General features: G+C 33.9%; 1 protein-coding gene across 7 annotated transcripts; it reads right to left on the reverse strand.

The window, feature by feature from the left end:
- Positions 1-356: 356 nt before the first annotated feature.
- LOC128179959 (nucleolar protein dao-5-like) lies at positions 357-27,817 on the reverse strand. 7 transcript variants are annotated; one of them, XM_052847680.1, is made up of 5 exons: positions 27,737-27,817; positions 23,240-23,351; positions 22,822-22,901; positions 4,501-8,321; positions 357-1,988 (listed from the first exon to the last, which is right to left on the reverse strand). In XM_052847680.1, the coding sequence occupies exons 4-5, from the start codon at positions 8,304-8,306 to the stop codon at positions 1,985-1,987; spliced, it is 3,810 nt and encodes a 1,269-aa protein (XP_052703640.1). In that variant the 5' UTR covers positions 8,307-8,321; positions 22,822-22,901; positions 23,240-23,351; positions 27,737-27,817; the 3' UTR covers positions 357-1,984. The 7 variants fall into 7 exon arrangements, with proteins under 7 accessions (XP_052703640.1, XP_052703648.1, XP_052703665.1 ...); XM_052847688.1 differs by lacking the exons at positions 23,240-23,351; positions 27,737-27,817 and adding an exon at positions 23,104-23,239; XM_052847705.1 differs by lacking the exons at positions 22,822-22,901; positions 23,240-23,351; positions 27,737-27,817 and adding an exon at positions 15,590-15,712.
- Positions 27,818-27,966: the final 149 nt, after the last annotated feature.

Genomic DNA, 27,966 nt, shown 5'->3' on the forward strand with positions numbered 1-27,966 from the left:
AAATAAAATTTGAAAAAAATCATTAATTTTTGTCAGAAGAAAGATTTCTCTTCTAAGGAATATATAGCAGATCAATTTTTTGTACAGGCGGATGACAATCATTCAATTTTGCTTCAATTAAAGCTTCTTAACAGCTTTTCCCACAAAAATAAAGCTAACAGAAATTTAAAAGCCATGATATTTTATGTCATTTTAGCAGAAAATTAATAACATTTTCGTAAAAAAAAAAAAATTCAACATGAAAATTGCAGCTCATATTGCTTTAAATGTTATAAACTTAATGGAATTCAATACAGGCACGTAAATACATGCAAACATGTATATCCCAATCTAAAAGTAACAAAAGGACACAAAAACAAGTTTTAGAATATATATATTTAATATATTTATAAATATTAGCATTTCATAGAAAAAATATGCTTGACATGTGATATATGATACAAAAATAACCAACAATTGTGATGTAATGTATGCATGGATATACATATATAAAACAAATGATAATTATGTTTTACATTGGATATCACAACTCAGAGAGAATGTACTTAATTCAATGAATGTTCGTGGAAGCAGTGATCAGTTTCTGTAATTAAATTAACAACAAATAGACAAAATAACAATTTTGTAATCACATAAACAAATAATTGAAAGACATTGTATACAGATTGAGAGATGTTGGAAGAGGGAAGGGGAAATCTACTGGCCACTTACAGGACAATGAATATCACATGACCTGGCGTGCAATTATCAAGGAATCATTTTTATTTTGTCAAGATGAATTTTCAATTTATCAAATGTAGAAATGGTTGCTTCAACCCCATTTCTTACAATAATAGTTATAAATGTATTACTGGGGAAGATCACAACTCTAACAGTTTAATTAACAAATATCATATCATATACAAAAATAAATAATTCACGAATAAGGCCCATATGACATGTATAACAAAAGTGATAGAATTCCATATATACTGTATACACATGTGGCTAGGATGTGGATATAAATAAGAAAAAAAAAATTTCATCATGATAGAAAGATATTTAAATCTGTATGTGAATATAAAGTGTAAGATACATGTATATCAAAAATGTGTAAAAAGACCCCATACAAATACTACACTATATGTTAAATAAATGTGACACTTATAAGTGTGTAAAATTAAAAGATTTTGCAATCTTTAAAAGAGTCCATGTATATACATGAACAATATTCTGCAAATTTGTTTTTCTACAAAAATAAATCATTGCATAATAAATATACTAATAGGGGTATCTATACATAGCTATGTGCACCCAATGTTATATTCTAATGCAATCTGCAAAGTTGCAAGAATTTTCTCTATATTACCCCCTAATTTAAGGAGATTTTAATTCAGTTAGAATTGACAATTAAATTTATAACAGATGTGATCAATTTGACATTTTTCATGTTGATAGATTATACATATATGTACACATATACATTTAGACTAGAATTATTGTTAACTGATTATTAAACAAATAAAGGAAAGCTTGCACAATATGATCAATTGTTCATGGAACAAAAGAAAAATTAAACAACTCGATAATTCAATCATACCTAGCATGTATATTTATAAACTACATGCAAAATTAGAAATCATTTATGACCAATGGTTTTCAAAATTAACACATTTTTAGCATAAATCATCACTCATTTTGATTACAGTATTTTATTTTTCCATCAGAGTACCTACATGTAGTTAAATGCCAATGTGATTGATCTTCATTTCAAATGCATATTGAACAGATATATGCATTTAGCAGCTAAATGTATTCAAGTCCTGTCCCTCTGTTTTCATGGCTTACCGGGGTATATAGATTGTTTCTTCTTCTTTGATTCAGAGCTAGGACATGGTGATTAACTGTCGGCAGATAATTACAATTAGGTTGTGTCTCTGCTGTGGTTTCAGTATTTTAGGTAACTCAGGTGAGTATATACGTACATCACATGCAACAATTAGGGTTACCTGAAAATAAAAAAAAAATGTGAAAATTAAACAGCAAATAAAAGGTTCTACTAATTATTTGTCAATAGTGATATAGAGCATACAATTAGTTGTTGAAACAGCTGGTTTTTTGTGTGTCTAAAAACAAATATGCATAAGAAATAGTGGGGGGGGGGTCTGAAAATTTGCCTTCCCTGGAAAACAAAATTAATCTTCAGACCCTTCCCCATGGGAAAAATTTCTGCTTCTAAGCAAGGTAGACTGTTAACATTATTCCATTGACTGCCTCTGGATAACCATCCCAGCATTGTCCTATTATAATCTGAAAGGTCATTTCAGCTTACATTATGGGGCACATAGTTCTAAAACAGTGAGGTAACTGAACTTTTTATGGATATACTGAATGACAAAAGATTTAACAATAGATAAGACAGAGACACCTAAAGCTTTGTAATTGCTAATGGGTACATGTAATGGCTATATGATACAGGTGTCAAAAGGAGCACAAGAAGAGAACCCTTTAAGTGCTGGAGATCAGCCCATTTTGCTCACATTGTTGTGTAATGGCAGACTGACACAGCATTGGTTAATCTGACACCCAGCGTGCTAGCTAACAGACAAGAGGCGTGATCTATACTGCTGTCCCCAAGAAAGTTCTTTTAAAGTTATGTTTCCAAATGTAATTTGTCTGAATGTTTAAAATGTATACATAAGTACACATATTGGTATTGGTATATAAATACACACACCATTTCTTAAAATTAACACTTTAAAATACGAGGTACGTAGCAATATCTGTGGCGGGTATATTTATAATCTCCCTGCTGAAATTCCACTTGTATTTAAAACAGACAAAGGTAGTGATTATGACAAATATTTGGTCTTCTACTCTTGGCTTTGTGTGGGTCTCGGACGAACAAGTCTTTTATGCCCGGGCCAGTGGTTCTGGGCCAACGTCTTCTGTTGACAAGGCCGACTGTGTAACTGTTGTTAATCTCGAAGATTAGAATTGTCGTGTTGACTTAAAAACTCCTAGACATAATCATACTTAAGTCACACTAATTGCTAATTACCCTGAAAAGCATGTTAAGGGGATAGGAATTTTAACATGGTGTGATTGTTTTCTTTCCTTCAATTAGAGTAAAAAGCCAGTCTTTTAAGTGATCACATGTAAAGGATGAGTCATTTTATCTATATTATAAATCAACCATGGTTAAGACATTTTAAAGCTTTAAAACTTTGATTTTCTCATGGAAAATTTCTTTAATAAACTACGGTAAATGAAGGAGTAATTACCTTAACAAATACATGCATATAGTGTGCAATTAATTATTTCTCTTTTGTAAAATCCTTTTCAAGAGCTTTGATGTTAAGTGTAAAATACATGCAGTGTATGCATCAGTGTATCATAAAGTGTGGTTCATTATAATATTAATTCTTGAATTTATCTTCATTAATCATGGCACTCCTTAATTTGTTATTCTTTAACTCTCTGACATAATGTCACAAAATACACCAACATGTAACATGCATGAAAGAATTGAAATTCCCCTACGGGAGTGTTTATATACGTAAATGAAAATTACATAGTAAACAAAAACCAAATATGCCTTGGAACCCCCACCCCATCTGGCAAACCTAATTATCCCTTGTACCCCCTTGTACAAATTTTCTGGATCTGCACATGATATACTAGAACTAAAATGTCTCCATGTACAATCTTGATCTCTAAAAAGAAATCACCAGATCTCTAAATGGGTGGATATCCCCTCCCACATCTAAAATAGCAATCACACTGAAAATTGAACCCATGAAACATGTTTATGTCGAAGAAATTTCTATTTCAGTTAATCATCTGGTATAGATTCTCCCAATGTTTGTCAAACAGTTTCATCATATATAATTTTGTGAAATTTAAACTGCATCGGGAATATTTACTATCATGTCAATGGGGGTATATCTTGCCTTATTGGAAACCTAATTCAATGTTGAGATTTTCACCTTTGTTCCAAGCAGACAGTTTGTCTCCAGAACGATTCCTCTTTACACTTATTTTTAAAAAGAACACGAAGAATATATCTTCCAGTCTTTATCTCACAAAATTTGAAAAAATGTTTGGTTTAAGTCTTCGTGAGATTACATCAATATTGAATACACTAGCTGAAGTGCACATATTTTGAGCTCCTATTAAGCAGGTAAAAATATCCAGTTTTCTTTCAAAAAAGTGCATTAAAATAAATGGTTTTTGAAGATAGAAACAGGAAAAACTTGGGAAATTTGCACGATTTTCTATGGATTCAAAAGCATATCATAATAATTTAAAAGATCATGAAAGAGCATGCTTGACTTAAACTGAGAATAGTACATTTGAAAAAAAAAGTAGAAATCCCACCAAAAAGTGAAAAGAAAAAAAAATAAAGATATGTCATTGCATAATTTAGAATAGGGCACACAGTGATTAAAAGCCTCTATGTCAATAAGTAAAAATTTTAAGAGGGCACTTTAAGATACATAAAAAGAAATAAAAGCATACCTGAAGTCGCCGTTTGTCTTTGATGTAGACAGGTTGGGAACTGAAATGGATGACTTGAATAATCCAGCATTATTTTCTGTCACTGAAGGCCGAAAGTCCCCAACCTTAATCTTTGCCACCATGGAAGACCTCAAGGGAGACAATCCTTCTGATACAGAGGCATCCGAGTTGGAGTCATCTCCCTTTACACTGGGATCAATAGCACCATTGGAACGATATTGCTGGCTGGTGGGATGCTCACCCGACACCATGTATTTCTGTGCAGTTCCTGAGGCTGCAGAATTTGGGTTGGGTACCACTTGCTTAGTGGGGCCCTGCCATGTCTTATACACCTGATTTCTCTGAGAATCATCAGTCTGCACACTCCCGTTTGGCATTTTAGAATAGTCCACAAAACCTTTGCTCACATCCATCATGGGTCCTGGCCAGGTCGTTCCATTCATCATGAATCCATAAGCAGAGGTTATGTTCTGATTGGGTTGCATTCCCTGCATCATTCTCATGTAGTCCGTTAGATCATAGCTCATTCCAGGAACTCCAGCATTGAACAAAGGTCCACCGTATGTTGGCTGACCTGTGTAGGGTAGACCCATCCCACTTTGCTGAAGACCAGGCTGATTCATCAAGTTTGAGAACTCAAAAGCTGCAGGGTTGTAGCCCTGCTGAAACTGTGTGGGTGGGGGTAGAGGTGGTGCTGAGAGGAAACCTAATTGTTGCTGCTGTTGCTGTAGCAATTGTTGCTGCATCTGTGCTTGGAGTTCCAGACGCTGCAGCCTGTCCCTGGCTTCCAACTCCCTCAGTCTCCGGAACTCCAACTCTGTCTCCTTCTCCTTCTTTTTCTCCTCTTCTCTTTGTTTTTCTTTTTCTTGAACATCTTTTGAAATTATTTCCTCCTTCATTTCTCTTTCTTTTCTTCTCACAGTCGCATCATATGTAAACTTCTTTTTCTTTGGAATTAATTTCGGAGCAGAGCCTTCGAACTGTTCTGACCCATGTCCATTGACACTTTCGTATTCAGGCAATAACACAATTTGTCCCTTTTTGTTGACATAAGCCACTCCAGCACGCTTCATTGTACTAATGTCATGTTCCTTATTATCATCTTCATTGTCATCATCATCACTACGCTCATCATCTCCTCTTCCATTGCTCTCTGATGCCTTGTGACTAGAATGACTTTCACTAACACTAGATTCTAACACAGAAGACTCGTCATCATCAGAACTATCTTCCCGTTCTTCCAAACCATTCGACATCATCATTCGATCAAACGATGGCTCAGAGTGAGAAGCTGTCAGCTTCCAATTCCTTGGCACATCCTGAATCACTTCAAAGTCTTCAGATTTCTGCTTCTTCATTATTTTACCAGAAGCTTTGCTTATGGAACCAAAAGCATTTCTGACACTTTTGTGTACAGATTTCTTGAACTTCTTAATGCTATCAAACTTTCTCCTCTCATCAGCAGATGAGTCTGAATTTTTCTTGTATTTCTTTTCCTTGACTTTAGGAGCTTTGCCTTTTGTTTTCAAGTCCTTGACTTTCTGTGGAATGATGGATGTTTTAAATCCTTCCATACCATTTCTGGGAGAAGTCATTGTCTGATCATCAGACAGATTATCATCTGAGAGGTCATCCTCCGGCACCCAGTCATTCGTTCCGTACACCGAGTCCCGATAACTCTTACTTGCATCCTCCTCATCTGAGTCCGGTTGACGTTGCCGAGAATTCCTGACATTAAGTCCACTAGGAGCAGTAGAACTTTTCTTTATAAATTTTGGTCTGGGGAATTCATTATTTTCTTCATCATCTTTTCCCAAGTCCTTAGTTTCACTGACTTCCCCGTTTTCTTTGGTGCTCTCAGAGTGCCTTACTGTGACTGTGTCAGATTTGAACACCAAGTTTTCTTCCTGCACCTGTTCCCTCTTTTTCTGCTCTGCCAGCTGAGAGTCGATTGTTTTACCTTCCTTGCATCTAGCTTCTCTCTCTGCAGCAGCTTTCTGTAGTTGCTCCCGGAAAACTTGTGCAGGGTCCTTTGGTTTTTCTTTCACAGGAGTCGTATGCTTCACCATTTTCGTTGCTTTGGCCTGAGCAGCAATTTTAATATCATGTTGCAGCAAGGAACTAAGTTTTCTTGATGCTGGAGCTGCATTGTTGCTGTCATTAGATGACACACCACTAGTTGTGGATGTTTCTGATGGCTGTCTTTGAAAAGCTTCCACTGGCTTCCGTGTTTCGATATTTGTGTTTGTACTCTCAACAACTCCTGAATCAATAGAACTTTGCCTAACAAGTGGGGGAGGTTTGGGGGAATATTTGTCCTGGGTCTCACGAGGTGTGACAGGAGCACTTTGGTAAACAAGATTAGGTTCATCCTCGGCCTTTGATATATCAGTAAAGTTAAGATCTTCCACTTTTTCTGCAGGCTCCTCAACAGGGGGAGACTGATCCTCAGAGGCTTTCTTCTCTGTTTCTGCCTGCTCGGACAACTGTCTCCTAATCGAAATTTTTTCAGCTCTCTTCTGAATTTCCATCAAGAATGGGTTTGACTGATTTGCTTTAGCAGCAGGTGGAAGAACAGGAGGGGATTTATACAAGGAGGTAGAACGAGGGGTTGTTGGTGCACTATGTGCTGTAGTCTGTATTGCACTTTGCGGACGCTGACTGTTCTGTCTAGTTGGTCCACTTATGGGTCCTGATTTTTTCAAAATAGATTTTGTTGCAGGGGGAGGGGGAGGAGGGGCAGCTGGGGTGCGTAAACTGTGGGAGCGTTTCACTTGTGCATTGTCCACTACGTCCATATCATAATCTGCTGGAGGTTCCTCAAAGGAATGTGCCTTTTTCTGTGGAAGGTGAGCAGGTCTTGGTGGAGGTTGTGAGGAGGAGGTTTTCTGAGGTGATGAGGTTGGGGGTTGAGGTGGTGGATGATTGGGGGGTGGGGGAGCCCTCTTTTTCTTTTTGAGACCAGTGTCTAAACTCACAGCACTTTTCATGCTCCGCACTGAGGGTTGTCTGGAAAACGATCCTTCTTCTGCATTATCTGCTAGATCATGACTTAGATCCTCTAGTTTTTTACCAGTTCGTTTCTCAATATCCATTAAAGTTTTGCTCCTTCGAGCTTCAGCAAGTTGGGCATAAGTCATATTGTAGGATTGATCTAAATCAAACGAACTTTTCACAGGAATAGAAACTTGTGAAGTGTAACTAGTATCCATTGAAATTGGATCAATTTTCCCACGTACATCCAGAGATTCCTCATTTGGATCCTCGGGAATAGTTTCACGAATGTATAGACTAGATGTGGCTGACATCTGTCTGCGATGCCCTCTAATTTTCCCAGAAGCAGATTGCACTGGTGTACCATTATCGGCAGTACTACCACTTCCGTACGCTGAGGAATAAGGCAAGCCATTTGCCAGTGGAGAATTATGCACTCCTGGGTACGAACTAGATAAAATATCACTGCTGTCATGTCCACTAGATATATCATCATGTGACAAATCTCCATTTGAAATATCACCATTCAATGTCACATTTCCCGAAGTTAGATCATTTTCATTGGCATCGGGACTAGAAAAGATATCCTTGAAATCCGGATGATATTGAGAGAGTTCCTTGGACACAGGTCGGAGTTGTACGTCCTTGAGTCCTGTTAGGGCAGAGGGGAGGACACAGTTGGCTGGGTTGTAGTAACTTGGACCCTTTGGTCCTAGGTCACTCACGAGGCGAGAAGTTGGGCGCTCTGCCGGTCGGGGAGGGGGGCCCTTGATCTCCTCCCGTGGAGTTCTGGTAGATTGATTCTGACCCATGGCTAAATGTTAGTCCTGAAAACAGAAAAAAAACACTTTTTAGGTTTGTATTGATTTTTCCCTGGCAATTTTTTCTTAATTTCTTTTTAACATGATAGCTTGATCTTGATGTAAAAAAAAACCTCATTTACAACATTTTTCAATTAATTCATACTTCAGAAAAATCTATATTAGATCTATAAACATTCAATCATAACATTTACATATCAATACACTTCAAATTCAGATCTTTTCCTAAAATGTTTTGGTTGATCAGTTTTCTACTTATTTACAATTCAACACGATATCAAATGAATAACTGAAAGAATTTGAGTCATCATTCACAAAATACTTTCCTTCAAACAAACACTCTGATTCATAAACCTACTTAATTATGAAATTTGAGAATGCCTAATAATGAGAAATTAATTATCATTTGTTATCAAACACATAAATATGATACTGCATATCGGATACATGTAGTTTAATTATCATTCAACTTTCAAATATTCATGTGTCTTGCATTTCCTGAAGCATAAACCATAACTATGTCACCTGTTTTTCACCTTTTTTAATCCATGTGGGATGTTTAAGGCAAAATTTCCAATTTACCATTCAAAGGAACATATCCTTTTCCGAAATAATAAAGAACTGTAGTTCCTGAATCCTAATAAGACAGCAGTTATCCAATGAGAGGTGCTTCATTCATGTGACACATTGTACATCTCTACTGATGTGAGAAATGGAAACTTAAAGCTTTAAATGGTGAATCATGGACAATTTTTACAAACTTTACACCCACAGCTGTCTCACACAGTTGTCATTGCCACACAATACCCTGTACACACACACAATAAAAAATCATTGCAACTGCTCCATACCTGAATACTGTAACAAAAGAAGAGTTCACCCATATGACACAGTTCTATTCCCCACCTAAGAAATCAATCTATCTTTTTAAACAATAGCTGGGGTGGGAGTCTTCTTCTTTAGTTAAAAAAAAAAAGTCCAGTTCAGCCAATGATAGTCCTCAATTATCTATTTACTGCACAGCCAAGAGATAGGTTTGATTTATAAACAGTTTTCACCTGACACTCTTTTTTGGTCAGGTTACCTAATTCTTCAGGTGGAAAAACTTAGTACCACAGGTCAGGTGAAAATAACGATTTAAACTTGGCCACAATCGCTTTGTAACACAGGAGATGAGATGAGCAACAGTTCACTTTAGCCAGCCAATAGGGGGAATGTCAAATTTAATATCTTGTCAGGTGAAAAAGAAATGTTACAAAGATATCAAATAGACATTCTTTTACTCAACCCAGGTCCATTCAAAGTATTCATAAATGAAATAAATTACCTTACTTACCAAGTTTGTAATAAAATTTAATACCATCCTTAGAGTTCAAACAACCACAAATTATTTCCAGTGCTTGGTTTCATTTTGTCACAAGAGAAGCCCCTCTTTCATATTTCCCATCCATCCCCATTGACTGCCTTATAACCATGAGCAAGGCGACAAGAGAACCTCAATTCCTTGATTCATGCCTTCCTTTAAATTACGTACGCCAGACCCCCCTTTTTTAAACTTAAAAGTCATTGATGCATTGAGCAAAGGCTAAAGGGTTCCTTATAAAATAATGACATACTTTTTTTTCTCTCACTCTTACTTTGGATTTAAAAGGTCATTGTTAAGGTTCACTTACAAATAAAAACAACCAGGTCATAACCTTGTATGGACAAATACCGGGGACCAATATTTGACAACATTGCTCAATGACAGTGAAGTGTCTATTGTTACACATTAAATCAGATATTGGGAGTTCAACACAACCTACAGGCAAATTACCACAGATCAGAATAATAGTAAGATATGTAACCGTAGTTTAAAAAAATACATAGTGTGTTTAACCACAATGCAAATTAGAAAATCCTTGCGATTCTAATTAAAATAAACATTTATTATAGTCACCGTTTAACAGTTTATATTTCATAGCAAAATTCCTAAATTCTAGTAGAGGTAGTTTTGGGATGGGGGGTTAAAAGTAAGTTGAATTTACACCCGTGGAAAAAAACTGTCAAAGCTATATTTTCTGTTTATCACTGACAAGGTGGTCCCATATCATATATAACTCTGAATGTAAATGTCAATCTGCTTTCTACCATTCCGAAGTTTAATGGCCTTTATAAACAAATATGCGTAGATAAAAAATCAGACTTATTGAAGGGTGTCATAATTTTATATGCATGGAATAAAGGAAAATACTGGAATTTTAAGATATTATTTTGGCTCTTTATTTCATCAGTCAAATCAAGAATGTAAAAGCATTATGTATTTACAATAATTTTTTCAAAGTTACCTTTATGTACCTAAAAATTTAAACTTTCTTTTTGTTGGTGAATACTTAATTTAATACATGTATAAGGATCGACCAAATAGAAAATTTCAAAAGCACAAAAGTTTGTTCCTGCTTGCATGCTCAAAAAATGAACAGCATTCATTCCTAAGGGTCAAGTTTCTGTCCTTAATAGACTGATCAAAAAATTATGTACATATGCTGTAGAAGAGTAAATATTCAGTTCTATTAAGTTTTTAAAATCCTAATTTACTAGCACTTCACAATGAATCTGTTAATCAAACAGAGCCCCTGAATTGAACCAGTAAATGCAGGAAATCGCATGTACCAGTAAGCAGCTCTTCTAATCTATGTATATATACACACATTTCACTACATGTAATTAGTAGAACATTATCGCTTCAATTATGTTAATGTTCTCAAACAGCACCCACTTATCCCCCCTTTTTGTCCCAGGTTTATAGCCAAGGTGAACACATACAGGTGTGATATATTTTGTACACCTGCTAATTAACCTGGCCCCTATTCAATTTCGATACAGTCAGTTTGTGTATTCAATTCAAACTGTTGTTGAACTAGTTTTTTGAGTATTCTTTAACATGGAATTTGAAGTTATGTTGTATTAATAATTTTTCAAACTATCTTTTTGCAACATTTCAATTAAAATTATTGACTTAGAATTCAGTCTATTGTAGATTTTGAAACCAGGTAAGCTAGTATAAAGCTATTTTTAACCTGATGGGAACTTAAAATTCTTAAATGGACTGCATGTATTTGATTTTTCATACACATCTATGAATTACAAGATATTTGCTATTGCTTTATTAGAAAAATCAAAAATTGAATCAAAGGTTAACAAACATTTAAACGTGGATCTCACAATGATCGAGACGGAATAACTATGTAAGTGCTGCACAAAGCAAAGACCAGCCATAAACTGTAATCATTTAATATAAAGGTATATTTTTTTTAATTGCCAAACACTCCAAGAAGGATATTGCATTCTTCTTTGGTATGTACGACCCCTTTATAATTAGCTGAACTATTTACATTAATAATAAATACAGAGATCGATTTCTATTGACTGAGGCTTGAATGGCCCTATTGTCAGAATTCTGTCTTAATTCTCCCCATTCGACTGTACCACACAACACCCGACCACACCGTCAAACATAAACTTTCCGCTCATTGTTAAAAAGTTTTGATAATCAAAATGATTTCAGTCACCCAATGGTACGATGTGAAAGGAAGCAATCGAAAATTGTTCATTGACCACGGGTATATATATACAGTTCAATACCAAAGGTGTCAACTCCTGAACTGTTCAAATCCCCTTGCCTCGCCTTTCTATTTACTCAAAACATAACAAATAATCTGATAAGGTCCGCTTGGGTAAAAATTGGTGGAATAACTGTTTCATTAAATCTAAATAAAGTCTATTTAATTCAACATTCCAGCATTGTTTAATCTTATTTTCTCTTCATTTACAAGGTTTGCCAGGTCATCCATGTCAAAGAAAAATCGCCCCCAGACCCCGAGATGGTCAGTAAATGACACTGTATAAAGGTCATTAGGCAGGGTAGCCATTCTGGGTGGAAATGGAGAAATCATTGCCAGGACCACTATCCAGGGGTTGCTGAGGAATTTAATTTCTAGGTGACAATGAAGAGAGGGATAAAATCTGTACCCAATTGCCTTTTCGTCTTGACTCGATAAAAGGTATTTGTCCATGCAGGCTGACTGGGCTTTCAATGTTCACTTGGGCACAAACACTGGTAAAATGAGGAAAGCTGAGCAACCGCAGTTACCCTGACTTGGTGACATGAAAAAATTCTTAATCATGAAATCTGGAGACATATATACAAAAATAAATAATATTTGCAGAGCAAAATCATCCCTCTTACGTCGTTTTATAGGTTCTCAAAATATCTCACTGAAGAAGAAAAATAGATGGTCATTTAAAGGTTTACAAAGCATCTATACACAAAGAAACATGCTTGCTCAGCATACGTTGTTAAATATTTGAGGTACAATTATTCCAGTAACTGGATTCTTAATCTGCATGCTGGGTATGCGAACATGAGACCCTCTTGTGTGTGTGCAGCTTTGGGCTAGTTATATTACTGCAACATACAGGTTCTTGGTAACTTTAAACTCCTTTAGACTTTTTTTTTTTCACATAAACATTCCTCAGATAAATAAAGATTGAAAACAAATATTAACCATGTTGGTATTATTCTCTGAAAATTGATTGTGGACATCTTAAAATCATTTCTGAATAAATTATATCATTTTTTTTCAGAAACTGATCACTTCCTTCAAGCAATCACTATTTGCATGCAGATGTACCATGTACATAAATATCAATCTAACTAAAAGCAGGTGAAGTACATTTACCAAATTCATAAGAAACAAGATCTCCTTAACAGGCTTAACCCAGTTCAGTTAGACGCAGAGCGCATGTATCCATGAAGGAGCTGATTTTAGTGCAACCGTGTAAGTGTAAACAAAATGTGTTTGCTAAACAATTTCACTTTGCCCCTTTTCTGAACATATAGCTAAATTGAATAATGATATTTCAAGATCATTAATCAAAGGAGTTTACAAATATTTCTCATGTCTTAATGTAAAAAAAAGAAACTGTTGCTAGGATTTGGTTATATTCTCACACATATTGCGTAATCTTGACGAAACCTGTCACCTGTTCTACCCTTCCTGGTGTATTTATATATAAATTCTTTGACAGCTGAAATTTTCAAAAAAAAAATTGTTACCACCCTTTGTAAACATGACTGTTCACATTTCTATAAGTTTCAAGGACACGATAATTTCAAAAGATTGTAAAGAAAAGCCATAGCTATTAATATTTTTTGGTGAGAGCAAGACATTTTTCACCTGAAGATGCAGGAGCTTAAAAAAAAGATGACATCGACATCATAAAAGACATTGCTTCTTATAATGCCCTGTGATTGATGTCCATAAAATCAGTTCATGAGAACCTCTAAGATCAAACATATATCCGTTCAAAAAATCACAAAAAAACAATTCTGAGTTTGAAGTACTGGGTATACAAGTAGTGAATGTTGGGTCCTTTTCTCAACTCTTCATAAGCAGTGTTATTAAAGAGGACCAACTCAGCGGGGGTCGGTCAATGAAGAGGACTAGGTACTCCATTACCCAGACATGCAGAAAAACTAACACAGATAGACCTCTTATAATTGTCAAGTGATTCTTGGTTTTCCCTATTTACCAATACAAAAGAGTAGCAGTACATTAAACAATAAAAGGAGGTTATCAGATAAGGCAAGAACTCTTCACTTTCTCTTTGAGCATACGTATATACTTACCAGGTTTCCGAATAGTTTATAGGTAAAAAGTTAAAACCAAAGCCCAAATCCTTATCCTTCAATTGATAATTAATCTGTACTAGTAATATTGTTGTATACTTAGCAAAGAATTAATAATAGTGACTCATGAGGAGCTTAAATAAGAAGTTCAATGTAAATAGAATTAAATAATCCTATAAAACCTTAAAAGAACTTGCTCAGCTTCAAAACTAATTGGAACCAATGCATTAAGTTCAACAATCATCACAAGTGTTCAAGAACTGTTCAGTCCTAAAGTATCCAACACCTGTCCACCCTTGAATCAAAATCTAAATAATGAAATTTTTCTTACAAATAGCAACAAGAACCCAAGTAAAACAACAATTCAAAAATGACATTATCCAAATCAAAACTTACCATATTCCATTAAAACTCGGGAACAAAACAGATACGAAACTCATCGAAAGGAGTGTTAGTTTCTCATTCACTTCATAAATATTCCATTGACAGTCGTCTTTAAACAGCCAAGATCCGTCGACGGATAATATTCTGAGTTAAATCCTAACCAATAGGTGTAAAGTATAAGGACTGCTACGCTCCACTGAAACAGCTAGGGTATACCTTTTTTTTTTCTCCCATTCGCCGTTGTAAGTCTATAAAATAAACCTAGCAAGTTCCTTCTTGCCAACAACTCTTGGACAATGGGCACTTTAAGGAAAATGGTGAAGTTTGTTTATCTGTTTTCAAGAACACAACAATTAAATATCTCTTTCATATATGGTTCTGAATGAAATGAACAAATATCAAGCACATGTTAACTAGGACTGAGTTGACTTTATTTAACTAATGTTGCTTGATACCATCTGAAAAGTTTAAGAAAGAAAGGACCTAATTTTTTATTTGTTCTTTCATTGTATAAACCATGTTTCAGAGTTTCATTTAAATAAAATCCTCTGTGCAGTAGGGGTTCTATCTGATCAGTTAAATATACAGCCCATCGATAAAATTGCTGAAAGGTTTATCGATTGATCTTACAAAAATAAGATCTCACGATTGATAAATTCCTTTGTGTCTTAAAGACAAGTATTCAACAGGCATTATTTTATTATGTGCATTATAGAATTAATGACAATTAACTTCCAAGGTGCATATGTTATGTTTATTAGCATCAAATAATTTATACATACAATTGCAGATGCTAGATTTAAAGAAAATTAAATTATCCAAATATCAGTACGAAGTGAAACAGAATTGTTCTGTTTCAGGTTTAATTTTCAATGTTCATATTTTTTAAATAAAAATACATATACCAAGAAAACACCTTCCCTCACCCGCAGTATCAAATTTTGAGAAAACTTTTCAGAAATTGAATACCAGTAAATCTTAAACCCATAAAATGCCATAATGAGAAGATCCTTATATATAGATCATTAAGCTTAAGATTACATTATGCAGAACCATCCTTGCCTGAGAACCAATTCTAAGTAGAAACTACACAAATGTGTGCAACCAGAGTCATTCCAGATGACCTGCGTCAAGAATCTGCAAAACTATATATCTAAATTTGTAAAACCTAGCATTTAAATAAATAATTGCTCCTCTTGCACTATCAAAAAAATCTTACTTCTTTTCAAAAAGAGTCTCAAGGCCAGCGAGATAAGGCTATTGTGTATTGAGCACTACAATCTCCTGTTTCTATCACCGCTCAAAATCAAATTCCGTCGAATATCGTGTTTACCATTGTGTCACTTCTAATTGTGATCCATCAAAATCTGACAAAGGAACATCAGTTCACATAATTGCAAGCACTTCCAGTTTGTTCAAACACAATTTTTTGGAAGACATAAGTCATTTTTTTTCCACAAAATATGCGTGTTTAATCACAATGCTGGCAGTTGAACAAGCAAAATCTTTAAAAAAAATTAGCTTAAGGGAAAACCCAAAATGGTGATTAAAAGATGTAAACAGATCGCAAGCCATATTATATTTTATTGATAGAATGAATTGATACAAAATGAATTGATGCAAAAAGGGTAGAAAAAAAACTAACTATTTTTTTTTAAAACTACATACCACATTTATATATGGTTCCTCGGATTGTCCACAAAAAGCTTTAAATCTGCCAGTTTTAACTTTCTTTTACTTGCAGATAACTTTCTTTTAAGTATATAAGAACAGTGAATTTTACAAGCTAGTGGGGTTTCCTCTGTAAAAGGTGCACAAATTCCACAGTGACAAGTTTTTTGCTTATCAGATTTTATGTTGTCATTACACAATGATTGCATGTACTTATGTGTTACTGTCGTTTTATGTGCATACATCATAGATCTACCTGGTTAGAAATGTTTCATGCACGTCCAACCGAACATTAAAAACTATGTAACATGTGACAAATCTGACAGAGGAATACTGTATGGGGATATTTGTGACAGTAAAACATAAGTGGCATTTGAACAATATATGCTCCTCTCTTCTTTTATTGCAAATAAATTCCCAGCATGCAATTCAAAGGAAAATTCTTTTTGAAAAAAAAAAAATAAGAAATTGAAAAAAAAACAACCTACAATTAACATACCTAGTCCTGTCATCAAATTCAACAAAATTTGTACAAAATGCATGGTCATTTAGCAAACTGATGATTAAACTCTATAAATTAGACATACATACAAGATAAAGACAATGGTACCAAATATATTCATGCATTATACTTGAAACAGTGTAACCAGGACAGGGGTTCAAAGTACATGCATGTTCATACATATACATGACTGTATGAACTCTGTCTTCACTGTACAAATTCTACTTAACATCAAATCAATCACATTTTGTTGGAATAATAAATTGCGTGAAACTTTATCACATATGAACTCTCATAAGTAAATGCAATTGTTTTTTATTGTTACAGGTAATTTAATTGCTAAGAAAAATTTATTTGGATCTTTGTAGATCATAACTTTTGCTTAAAAAAAAAAACATTGCCCTGCAAGGACTCTCAATCAATTCTTATTTAATTACCAAACAAGAGCCTCAGGAACATTTGAAAGTGTTACTAAAATGAGCAAAGGAAAAGAAAATTTTAAATCTTCCAAAAAACTTTAAAGTTATTCACAAGCAGAACAAAAAGTGCATCAAATTAAAACCTTGAGGGTTTTTCTAAACTATTTGTACTTTTATCCCAAAACAACTTGAAAATAAAGTGCAGCTAAAGATCAAAAGATTTCACAAAGTCCTCTCTTTTTGCTCCGAAGGCTTCTTGCTCCTTCAATTTCAGTCCCTCCAATACAAACTTAAGTCCAGCTTAATCTCTATACACTGTCAATTCAACGGGAAAACTCTCTACCTATACAAACGACATTTTCTTGTCTTAACTGTTTCAATTAGACATTTCTCTAGACTCTATTCAAGGGCCCATGTTATCAGCGATTGGTAAATAGGTGCTCCCGATATAATCAATTAAATGTCATAATCAATCGAATGTTTTATCAAATAGGTCTGTAGTTAAGAGAATCATTTAAACACTGATTTAATGAATGACAGTGTAGGACCCTTCAATACTGTTCGTGTCCCGCTCCTTATTTAAAGGGAACCTGTGATTGGAGGAAATCAAAATATTTGAACACAGTTTCCAAATGAACTAAATAAATCTATTAATTTATCCCTTGTTTACGTTTGTATGTAGGTAAATCTTAAGTAAACACACTGATTCATCTTCTTCAATGGCAATAGTTCTTCGGCCAAGTAATTTTTTAGTTGTACATGCTTTACGCCAGACAGACAACGCTTGAGGTATAAATTGGCAAACTAGAGTACATTACACCTTCTTTATTTGGAAGCCCAACGAAAAAATCCTCTCATGGCCTAAGTTATTGAAAAACTAAACCTTTTATCATCATTCGATAAATCTTGACGAATACCAAGCAGACATCATTTGACCCTATATTGAAACTTATTGATTTTCATTCCCATAGAACAGTATAGAATATATACATACATATAAGTCTTAAACAACAGGAGTTGAAAATTCTGATACTTTGCAATCGATTCAATTTTATCGGTAATTGCTTTTTCATTTTGTATGGGCAAGATTTACATGGGTAAGATTTTAGTCTTCCAAATATGTAAATTACTAGATTTATCCTGGCAAAACTTTTTATTTTTTTTTTTTGGATGATTTTCAAATCCATGACAGACATTCTCATATTTATGAGTAGTAAAGTTAAAAAGCTATATGACTTCATTCACTACTTTCCCTCAATAAGCATTATTTATGGTTCAGCAATCAAAACTTCACAAACTACTTAAACATTTTCAGGAGAGGAATCATAATGTGTATTGCCAAAAACCATGCCCCCATGCCATGGACGGGGTCATTAATCTCAAACGTTAACGACTTTTTCTGGATTATATTTTCGGCTGAAGATGCCCAGTTTTTCACCAGCAAGGCCAGAAAAAGTCACCTTCAGACCTCTTTAACTTTCAGTACCGGTATATACCCCTTAAAGGAAGCATTATTGACCATAAACAGATTGTAAAAAGTCTATAAAATTTCTCTATACTTCATTAAAGGAACATTTTTCATTCAGAAAGTGTTTTTAACCTATTTCGAACCTTTTTGGACAAAATATATAACGATAAGTACGGGCCAACATTGTACTTGCTGATAAGTCATTTAAGTGTCAATCTGCAATATTGGCTTACATTCCACAAGTCATTAACTGAAATCCGGCCCTTGCTTGCCCTTTGCCAAAACCATTAATCCATCAGCAAGGGTATAGCAGATTTCTATCTAAAATGATGACCTCAGCCCAAAATGTGTTCATTCTCTATCCATGCAGCCAAAATGTATCTTGGTCTTTGGATGTCTAAAAATTTCTCTACACAAACAATAATGAACAATTTTCAAAATTATACAGTATACTGTAAAACCAACATGTAATGCAAAGTACAACCTTATCTTGCAATTTACAAGTGAAACTGTGGTGTGTGGCAACTGAAGTTTGCCACTGAACCTATTTTAGTTATCGAATTAGACAACTGATTCGGGGCAATAAAAATTAGCTACAAAGAGGTTCTCAAAGTACCGGTACTTGTAATATTTTCTTGCACACAAATAAGTTTGTTTACTGTACAATGTATCAAATGGGAGATTGTTAGACATTGCATGCCTCTTATATGAAGTTATTTCAGTGAATTAATTGCAGTCCTATTGAGACATATTAACCATTTCAGTACAGGACTCAGGTATTTATAAAATACCAGTAATTGTAGAGGCAATGATAACCTTTCTGGTGAAATTTGAAAATATTTAGTCATCATTCAATAAGGACTTTGAAAAATAGTTATAGATAACTGGAACCAGCTAAATTTAAGTAATGCTAGAATCAACATAGTAAGTTTATAGTTATTCAAAATATACTGTCAGACATTATGTCTGGAATTCTACATGAACTCACTGAGTGACGTCAGTACTCACTCAGTAAGTTCATGTAGAATTCCATTTATAGTTTCCCTTACATCAAGTATTTATTATAACTAAAGGTATCAACATTGCCTTCTTCTAGACAAGTAAAATCAAGTTTTCGGTCCTATTTTCCATCCAGGAATGGTCCCATTATCAGACAAAAATCAGGGAGAGTGACAGCCCTGCAATGTCGCAATAGTCCATTAGATTTTTTCTATTTTGATTGATTCCCCCAAAATGTCAAATCTATACTGATTAATAATGACTCAGGCATTGAAAGGAGGTTTAAGATCATCAAAGGCAACAATGTTGGGGGACAAAGGATGAATGTTGCCAATTGATCAGTTCTTGATAAAACCAAATAAGAGGATTTCTAAATGGCTGATAGTGATTGTAAATTTGTGTTTTCACAGATTCCTAGCAACAACGAAGTTCTGTCTCAGGCATTCACTCGACAAACATCTTCTGTGATAAGATTTAACAGTGAGAGAGGAACCATGATTCTCGACAGCAATAATGAAATCAGCTTACAAAGGGTTCTTGTCTTCTTTACCAAAATATAAACAGTTACCAGGAATGGACGTGTAAAAAATGACAGCCAAAAATGTCTCGATCAACCAACACTTTGCAATGAGTGAATACTTCATAGATGGAATTCCTATATGAGAATGTGTATGCCTTTGATTTTACACTGACAATAAAAGATGTTTGGAAACAGAATGATTAATTTGAGCATTGGAATGGCATGTCTTTCTTAAAATCCAATGAAACTTCTTTAAATGCAATAGTTGAGATCTTAAATCTTGAAATCAAACTTTACAAAGTATTCATTTATCCCCACCTGCAGAGTAAATTCTTTCTATTCAGATATCAAAACAGTAAAGGTATTATCCTATAAAGCTATGTAACAGGTGAATATTGAATAAGGGTCCCAACTATTGAATAGAAAACATGTCCAGATAGCATCTTGGTGCACTTTTAATTGTTATTATCTACCCATCTTCCTTTTACCGTAAAACAAATCCCAAACAGCATAGGGATATTAGGCTCAAGGTCTTGTGTATCTCCATTATAGAACAGCCTCATCAATATAAGTAAAATATGTAAAACTTTCAAGTTTTATATTATTGTATGGAATGAAACAGCAAATTAAACTCCATACTTGGGGTAGGTTTGTTTCTTAAACAAGACCAATCAAGGGCTAAGGATATACACATGCAGTCTGCATATTCATTGGTTTAATCAAGACATATGTAACCCGTCAGTCAATGACTCTCTTCGTCTGGGGACAGATCGACATCTACCCGGTCAGCACAAAACTATGGGGTCAGTCCATAGCCTGAGCTAACCAGGGTAAGGACGATTCTAATCTGGGGGTAAAGATCGTACCTACCCGGTCAACAGATACAGTGAGGTCAGAACCTGTCCCCAGGACATTACGAGACAATGGTTATAACAATGGTTACAACACAATTACAGAATGTGATAGGCCCAGTAAGTTACCATTACAAGGACAGGTCCAATGGTCTGTTAACATAAACATGTCACAGTTTCTCTCTTTAAAATTAAAACAGCCATTATATATAATCATGATGTGACACTTTGTCCTGAATAGGAGTCCACCGATTGCTTATACAATGTGATTTCTTACATTTCTGCCACAGTAAACTGACTACTACCGGTATATTTGAAACCTATTATTAATAGCATAATAGCTAGTGCATGTACTTTTTTGGTCAACATATACCTGACTGGTACATCAAAGTATCTTTATGATTAGAATGAACTATACCCATGTGCCAATTAGTTTCAGCAGCAATAGGAATACCACATATGCAAGGATGCATGTATTCTTTAAAAATAGTAGTACCTGGTATGTCTTTAGTAATTTTACTTCCCGCGTGCCAATTGAATAGAGGTTTAAAATGAAAGCTCCAAATTGAGCCTATTATAGGAAATCCCTATTCTTTACAGATCAGAGAAAGATATTTATGTTGATAGATTCTCTGTAAATAATGTAAATAAATTTTTTCGACCGCACTTTGATCAGCTATTCCAGATACATATCTAACAATAATCTGAAAATAAATAATTCAAAGGACAGAAATTGAACACTTAAATGAAATTATATTTTTCCATTTATTTTGAAACAACTTTCATTACATGTACATTACCCAACTCAAAACCAATTTATACTCAGTACCAAAATAACATCAAGGGTCAAGGTCAAATCTCAAGGTCATCTGATTGAATTAGGTTGCCTAATCCATTTTGCTTGGGGCAAAAAATAGCTGAATATCTAATGTTGTTTATCCCTATGTATTACTGCTATCTGACTATCTATCAATCTTGATCTGTTTCTCTCCAGGTAAAAAAGAAACTTCAAAGCAAAGAGGGGGGTATAAAATCCTGTGTTAACATATTGGGTCAATTCTTTTCAATGGTCATTTTATTACAGTGGAATTTTGGCTGTAGACTTTGTATTCCACATGTTGAATGAATGAGATGACCGAGAGAAGATTACTACTAGGGTGGGGGCCTTAACTTCACTCTCAACGTCCATCAAGTGATGACAAATGTCAAACAACCCCTTGTCACGTTATCACCCCAAGGAACACATTATCATTTGTTTACACTCAAAACATCTAATTAGGGATGCGATACAGTGGCATGATATACGTTTTCTCAACAATATCTTCTACATTTATTTTTCCCTTTAAATAAGAAATTCAAAATGTATCTTTAAATTATTTTTATCCCTATACATTAATTAATGTGAGGAATGTGGGAAAAAATATCTAGGAGCTTTAAATTACAGTAAAATGCATGGTATATATAGTATTTATAATTAAAAATTGATTACAGAATAATCTTTTTTATACCGGTAATATATTTTTTTTAAAATAACAAACTTGTTATATTTTACCTGAAAAATTGCAAATTTTACCTGCAGATTCAAGCTTCAACAACATGTGCAAACACATCAAGGAAATAAAAAACCCACTCTTACTATATTTTCTCCATTTAAAGTAACGGTAGATCCTAATCACGGCATTTGAACTAGTTAATATTAATGGGTATATAATAATTAGACACTGCTCATTTATCTTGTAGGTTAATGTAACAGTTCAATACTCTGAATTACTGGGGCTCCGATCACCTAGTGATTGAATTTGTCAGTTCAATTGTGTGGGTTTCCTTATAGACTACAAGGAAAATCCCTGAAAATTGCCTTCCTATGGATATAAATGATGGATTTCTGGATCAACAGATGCATTATGTGTTGTTAGAGAACTTTACATTGCTTCATAAATCAGATTTATACAAACACGTACTGCACGCACACACAAGCTCGTACGCTTTCTCTGTGTTATAAATTTAATCAAGTTTCTTACCTCTGGCTTAAGTATCTACAAGTACATTTTCATTTTTTCACTGCACTTTCTTTATCCTTTATCCATTCATGAATGTTCTCCTGAAATAAAATGAAGCAATTTAGAAAGTACATCCTATCTGAAAAAAATTTAAATTTAACCTTAATACTTAAGCATTAACTTTCATTCATTTACTATATATATCAGTGACATTCATGCTATTTTGGTGATGGAATTTGTCTTTTTTTTTTAAACAATATGAATTTTTTATATTAATTAAACTATTACAGTTCATACCCATACCTTTATTGCCAACACTTTTACTATCACAATTTGTCACCAGCAAAAACAGAATCCGACTATCAAGATAAATCCAATAACTTCTGGGCAATATTAATTCTATTTACAAGCTACCTGTTTATCGCTCAGAATACATTACCTGTCAGAGAGCCTTGGGGTACCTGACGATTATGTACGTGGAAACTGACGATCTTCTAAGGCAAAGATTGCCACACCTCCCAGGTGTCACACAGCCAGGTAAATCCAGAAATCTACATGGAAAATCGTCATTTCAAATATACCCATATATTATCTTTATTTTCATAGGTTTCAGTCAGTGAGCACAGCAAGGCGTGAGGAATATTAATTGTGATTCTTTATCTATATTTGGAAAGGATTCAATGCTCCACTGTCCAGCATACAAATAAGCTAAAACATGAAACTAATACAATGTACATGTAAAGTCAAAAACCTCACAAGATAAATTACACCTCTGACCTAATTTCAAACATTATGTCTCACCTTCCAACAAGAGATGTTTAAAAAAAAAATAAGCTGCTAGTGACTGGCATCTGTCACTTTAATTATCAGAGTCTGAGAAAAGGTTTATTGAAATGAAAGCAAAAGTGAGCAAGCTAACATACCCCACACTCCCCCATTGCTTGACACTACACATAATGAATGATAAGATATGTATTAAATACATACTTAATTGAAATAATTGGATATAGGACATAACTTGCAAAATCATCTGCTCAAAACTTCCTGCAAATATATTGCATATCTATTCAAACATAGATCGTTTTTAACAACAAAATTCAAAATGCAAAAGGGCCAAAATTCTCAGAAAATAAAGGAATCAAAATTTCCTGGTAGTTAATATGCACAAACAATTTGAGTCTTAAATACCTAAAAAGTTTAACAAAATTTTGTGCCGCAGTTTATTAATAAGAGAAGTTGTAATTACAAAAAAAACTAGATACGATCTCGTTACGAGTAACGAGTAGGTCTTCCGTTCAATTTTTTAAACGATTCGATTAAAATATCAATGAAATTTCAGAATTCTCCCTCAACCACTTACTTTTAGTTAATGTATACGATTGTCAATATCCTTTAAAATGCTTAACAAAGACTTTTGCTTTTTCACATACAACACATCTCTAAAATCTCTAATTACGTCATCAATGGGTGTGGCAATGAGTTTTACAAACTAATATTGTTACGATCAACAACTTTGCATCTATAATGTTTTACATAATCTTGATCGTTTTTAAGGTATATGTAAGAGACTTTACGAGTCTCTTGGCCCCTAATTCAAGGGGCCAGCCCCTTTCTTTAGAGTTCATTCAAAAGGTCCCACGAATACTAACATGTTTTGTTCTTACGACCATCTAAAATTGTTCTTCATTTTTGAAATACAAATGATTGAATATTTTAGGGGCCAGTTATTTGTATTAGAGTTTACGAGTGCCTTGGCCTCTAATATAAGGGGCCAGCCCCTTTTTCTTGAATTCAATCAAAAGGTCTAACAAATTCTAACATTTTTCGTTCTTATACCTATCTAAAACTGTTGATCATTTTTGAGATAAAAATGATTGAATATTTTAGGGACCAGCCCTATAGATCCTTAATGGGGACAGACATTGGTGTTTTGATTAATGGAATCGATTAGAATCATCAATGCAAGCATTTTCTCTTCTACAATGCTTAACAAAATATGTCTCCTTCTCTAGATATATTGCGTCAAAGTTTCAGTACTTTGGCTCCTAAAAATCCCTAATTACATAATAAATGGGCGTGACAATGATTTTTCCTGATAGATATTGTTACGATCAACAACTTTGCTTCTATAATGCATTACAAAATCTGTATCATTTTAAAGTTATTTATATAAGAGTTTACGGGTATCTTGGCCCCTATTTTAAGGGGCCAGCCCCTTTTTCTTGAATTCAGTCGATAGGTCTCACAAATTCTAACATTTTTTGTCCTTACACCTATCTAAAGTTGTTGATCATTTTTGAGATAAAAATGATTGAATATTTTAGGGGCCAGCCCTCTAGATCTTTAATGGGGACAGACATTAGTGTTTTGATTAATGGAATCGATTAGAATCATCAATGCAAGCATTTTCTCTTCTACAATGCTTAACAAAATATGTCTCCTTCTCTAGATATATTACGTCAAAGTTTAATTACTTTGGCCCCTAAAAATCCCTAATTGCGTAATAAATGGGCGTGGCAATGATTTTACCTGATAGATATTGTTACGATCAACAACTTTGCTTCTATAATGTATTACAAAATCTTGATTGTTTTTAAGTTATTAGTAATAGAGTTTACAAGTGTCTTGGCCCCTAAATAAAGTGGCCAGCCCCTTTTTCTTGAATTTGTTAGAAAGAACTTTTGATTTCAAACCACTTTTGTTATATATGTCTTCACAAAATATTTACTGATAAAAAGACACAGATCAAAACGAATGAAAATTTTCATTCAAAATTCGTATCCAATTTTCGAGCCCAGGCGAGCTCCTAAACTTTGTGCCACTAGGGTAAAAAAACTGCATTGTGCACAACTTCAAACTATGGTCTACCTATCCTGAAAATTTTACATTCACATCTCTGATAGTCTCTGAGTTTATGTCTGCACAAAATTGGTCGTAAAAATTTACAAAATTGGCCGTAAATCGGAACCGGAAGTGACGATTCTAAAATTTCAAAAAACTTCTAGAATTATGACAACTGGAAATTATCTGTGAAAAAATGGTCGAAATCGGCCGAATAGTTTTCGAGAAATCGCGTGCACAAAATTCGTGGAAAAAAATAATAATGAGAAGAAACAGTACGAAAACTATAAGGTCTTCCGTTGGAAACGGAAGACCTTAAAAAGGACTGACAAACTGACTGACAGTCAAAAACATTATACCCCTCGCATGCATGGGGTATAATTAATCTTGCTGTGAACATTAATAGTTGAGCCAAGCAACCTGGTGTGAACAAATATTTTTAGCACTTACTCAATGATTAAAAAATGTCTAAAATTCCAACATTGTTAGATTTCTTATCTTAATATATATTCATTTATTGGATATTTACAGTGTTTGACGGATTCTGATGGGGACAGCAGTGGTCTTTTTCTGTTATTTAAGATATGCATCTTTATTCTATTTCTTTTTTATACAATCATTTAAAAAAGATAATAACTCATATTTTTGGTGGTAGTACATTTAAAAATATTTTTTTCCAAGAAATACAGATGGAAATACTCAGTAAAAATATAAGATTTTCCATGGCCTCAGAGATAAAACATATTTCAAATTAATGTCTCACGAGGAAAAAAATAATTTCATTAATGAATTTCTTCTGGTCATGTTATGGTAGCAATGGATTTTACACATTAGTATGATAACCTCTAGGGAATTCTATATGACAAAAGACATCAACATAATTAAACATCATTTTTCCTCTCAACAAAAAAAAACAAAAAAAAAAACACAATAAAATCATGGTTATTAACCAGAGGTCCTTATAAAATATCTGCCAGTTTAACAGCTTAGCCCATAGCAGTCTTGAGCTCTAAATAAATTTGGTGAGGTAGCCCTGGGGGTCAGGCATGCTGACTCAGCCCCAGCAGACAAAATCATGACCCCCTGTCAGCAACGCATGCTGCATATGACTCTCGTACATGGTATATATCTCCTTTGCGATACAGTTCGTTGTTTTTAATTAATGATATAGGGCCAAGCTAAAGGTGTAATGGGGACCATCAATTTTGCATGTTAATGACATTATTAAAACTAACAAACCAAAAACTCTTAAAATGTGGGTTCATACATGCTTTTACTAATAGCTATGACAGTGCAAATATCATATTCATTTTTTTTTTTATAAATTTTGGACCAAATACACTTTGACCTATACATTTTGCGCATTTCGAAAAGTAATTCACAATTTAGTTTTACATAACTATATAAATTCTTAACTAGCCAGAAAATGGAACGCTATGGATGCATTAATTATAATATACCATAAAATTTGGTTACATATACAAATATCACATTATATAACCCCATGCAAGTTCTAATTTTAGTTCCCTGGTATTTAATTGATTCAGAAATTAGAAAAAATGTACAGTTGAATTTCGATATCTCGAACACTGATATCTCGAATACCATGGATATGTCGAAGTGATTTGTAAGTCCCAACTACTTATTTTACTAAGAACACATGTATTTTACTCTCAATATCTCGAATACTCGGATATCTCGAAGTTTTTAAACAGTCCCATCTAGTTCGAGATAACGAAGTTTGACTATAGTTGTTAGTTTTGCCTTTTGATCAGAATTACTTTTCTTTTTAATCTATTATTATAACAGAACACTGCATGATAATTTTTCATTTGAGTTTCAGTAGTAAATTTTTTAAAAGATTTAATGATATAGATTAATTTTAAAAACGTTTCAAACAAAATATTCAAGAGACAAGATTAATGAGGCTAGGTACCTTTCCATATACGTGTGTCAAAAACAGTGGGGTCTGCATTGCTAAAAACATGAAAAAATTTTGACTATGAAATAAAAGTTCAGCAATAACTTTATGGTCAAAATCATGAAAAATTATGAACTAGCTGATTTACAGGTAAAAAATTTAAGACATACATACCTTTCATGTAGCGGTAAGTACTAGGAAAGCTAGCTCATCAGAGTGTGGAGAGATCTAAACTTCAAAATCCAGTGCAGTGTCCTGCAAGATCAATAAATGAATTAACTTTAATCTTATTTCCATTATTTGTTAATAACAAGCAATGTCAATTAATTAGAAACTTTTGCCACTTTTTCCTATGGGAGCTATACATTAATCTAAACATCAATAATCAATTCCACGTATGTCAA

The sequence above is a fragment of the Crassostrea angulata genome, chromosome 1 (genome assembly GCF_025612915.1).
Source record: "Crassostrea angulata isolate pt1a10 chromosome 1, ASM2561291v2, whole genome shotgun sequence".
Classification (NCBI taxonomy): domain Eukaryota; kingdom Metazoa; phylum Mollusca; class Bivalvia; order Ostreida; family Ostreidae; genus Magallana; species Magallana angulata.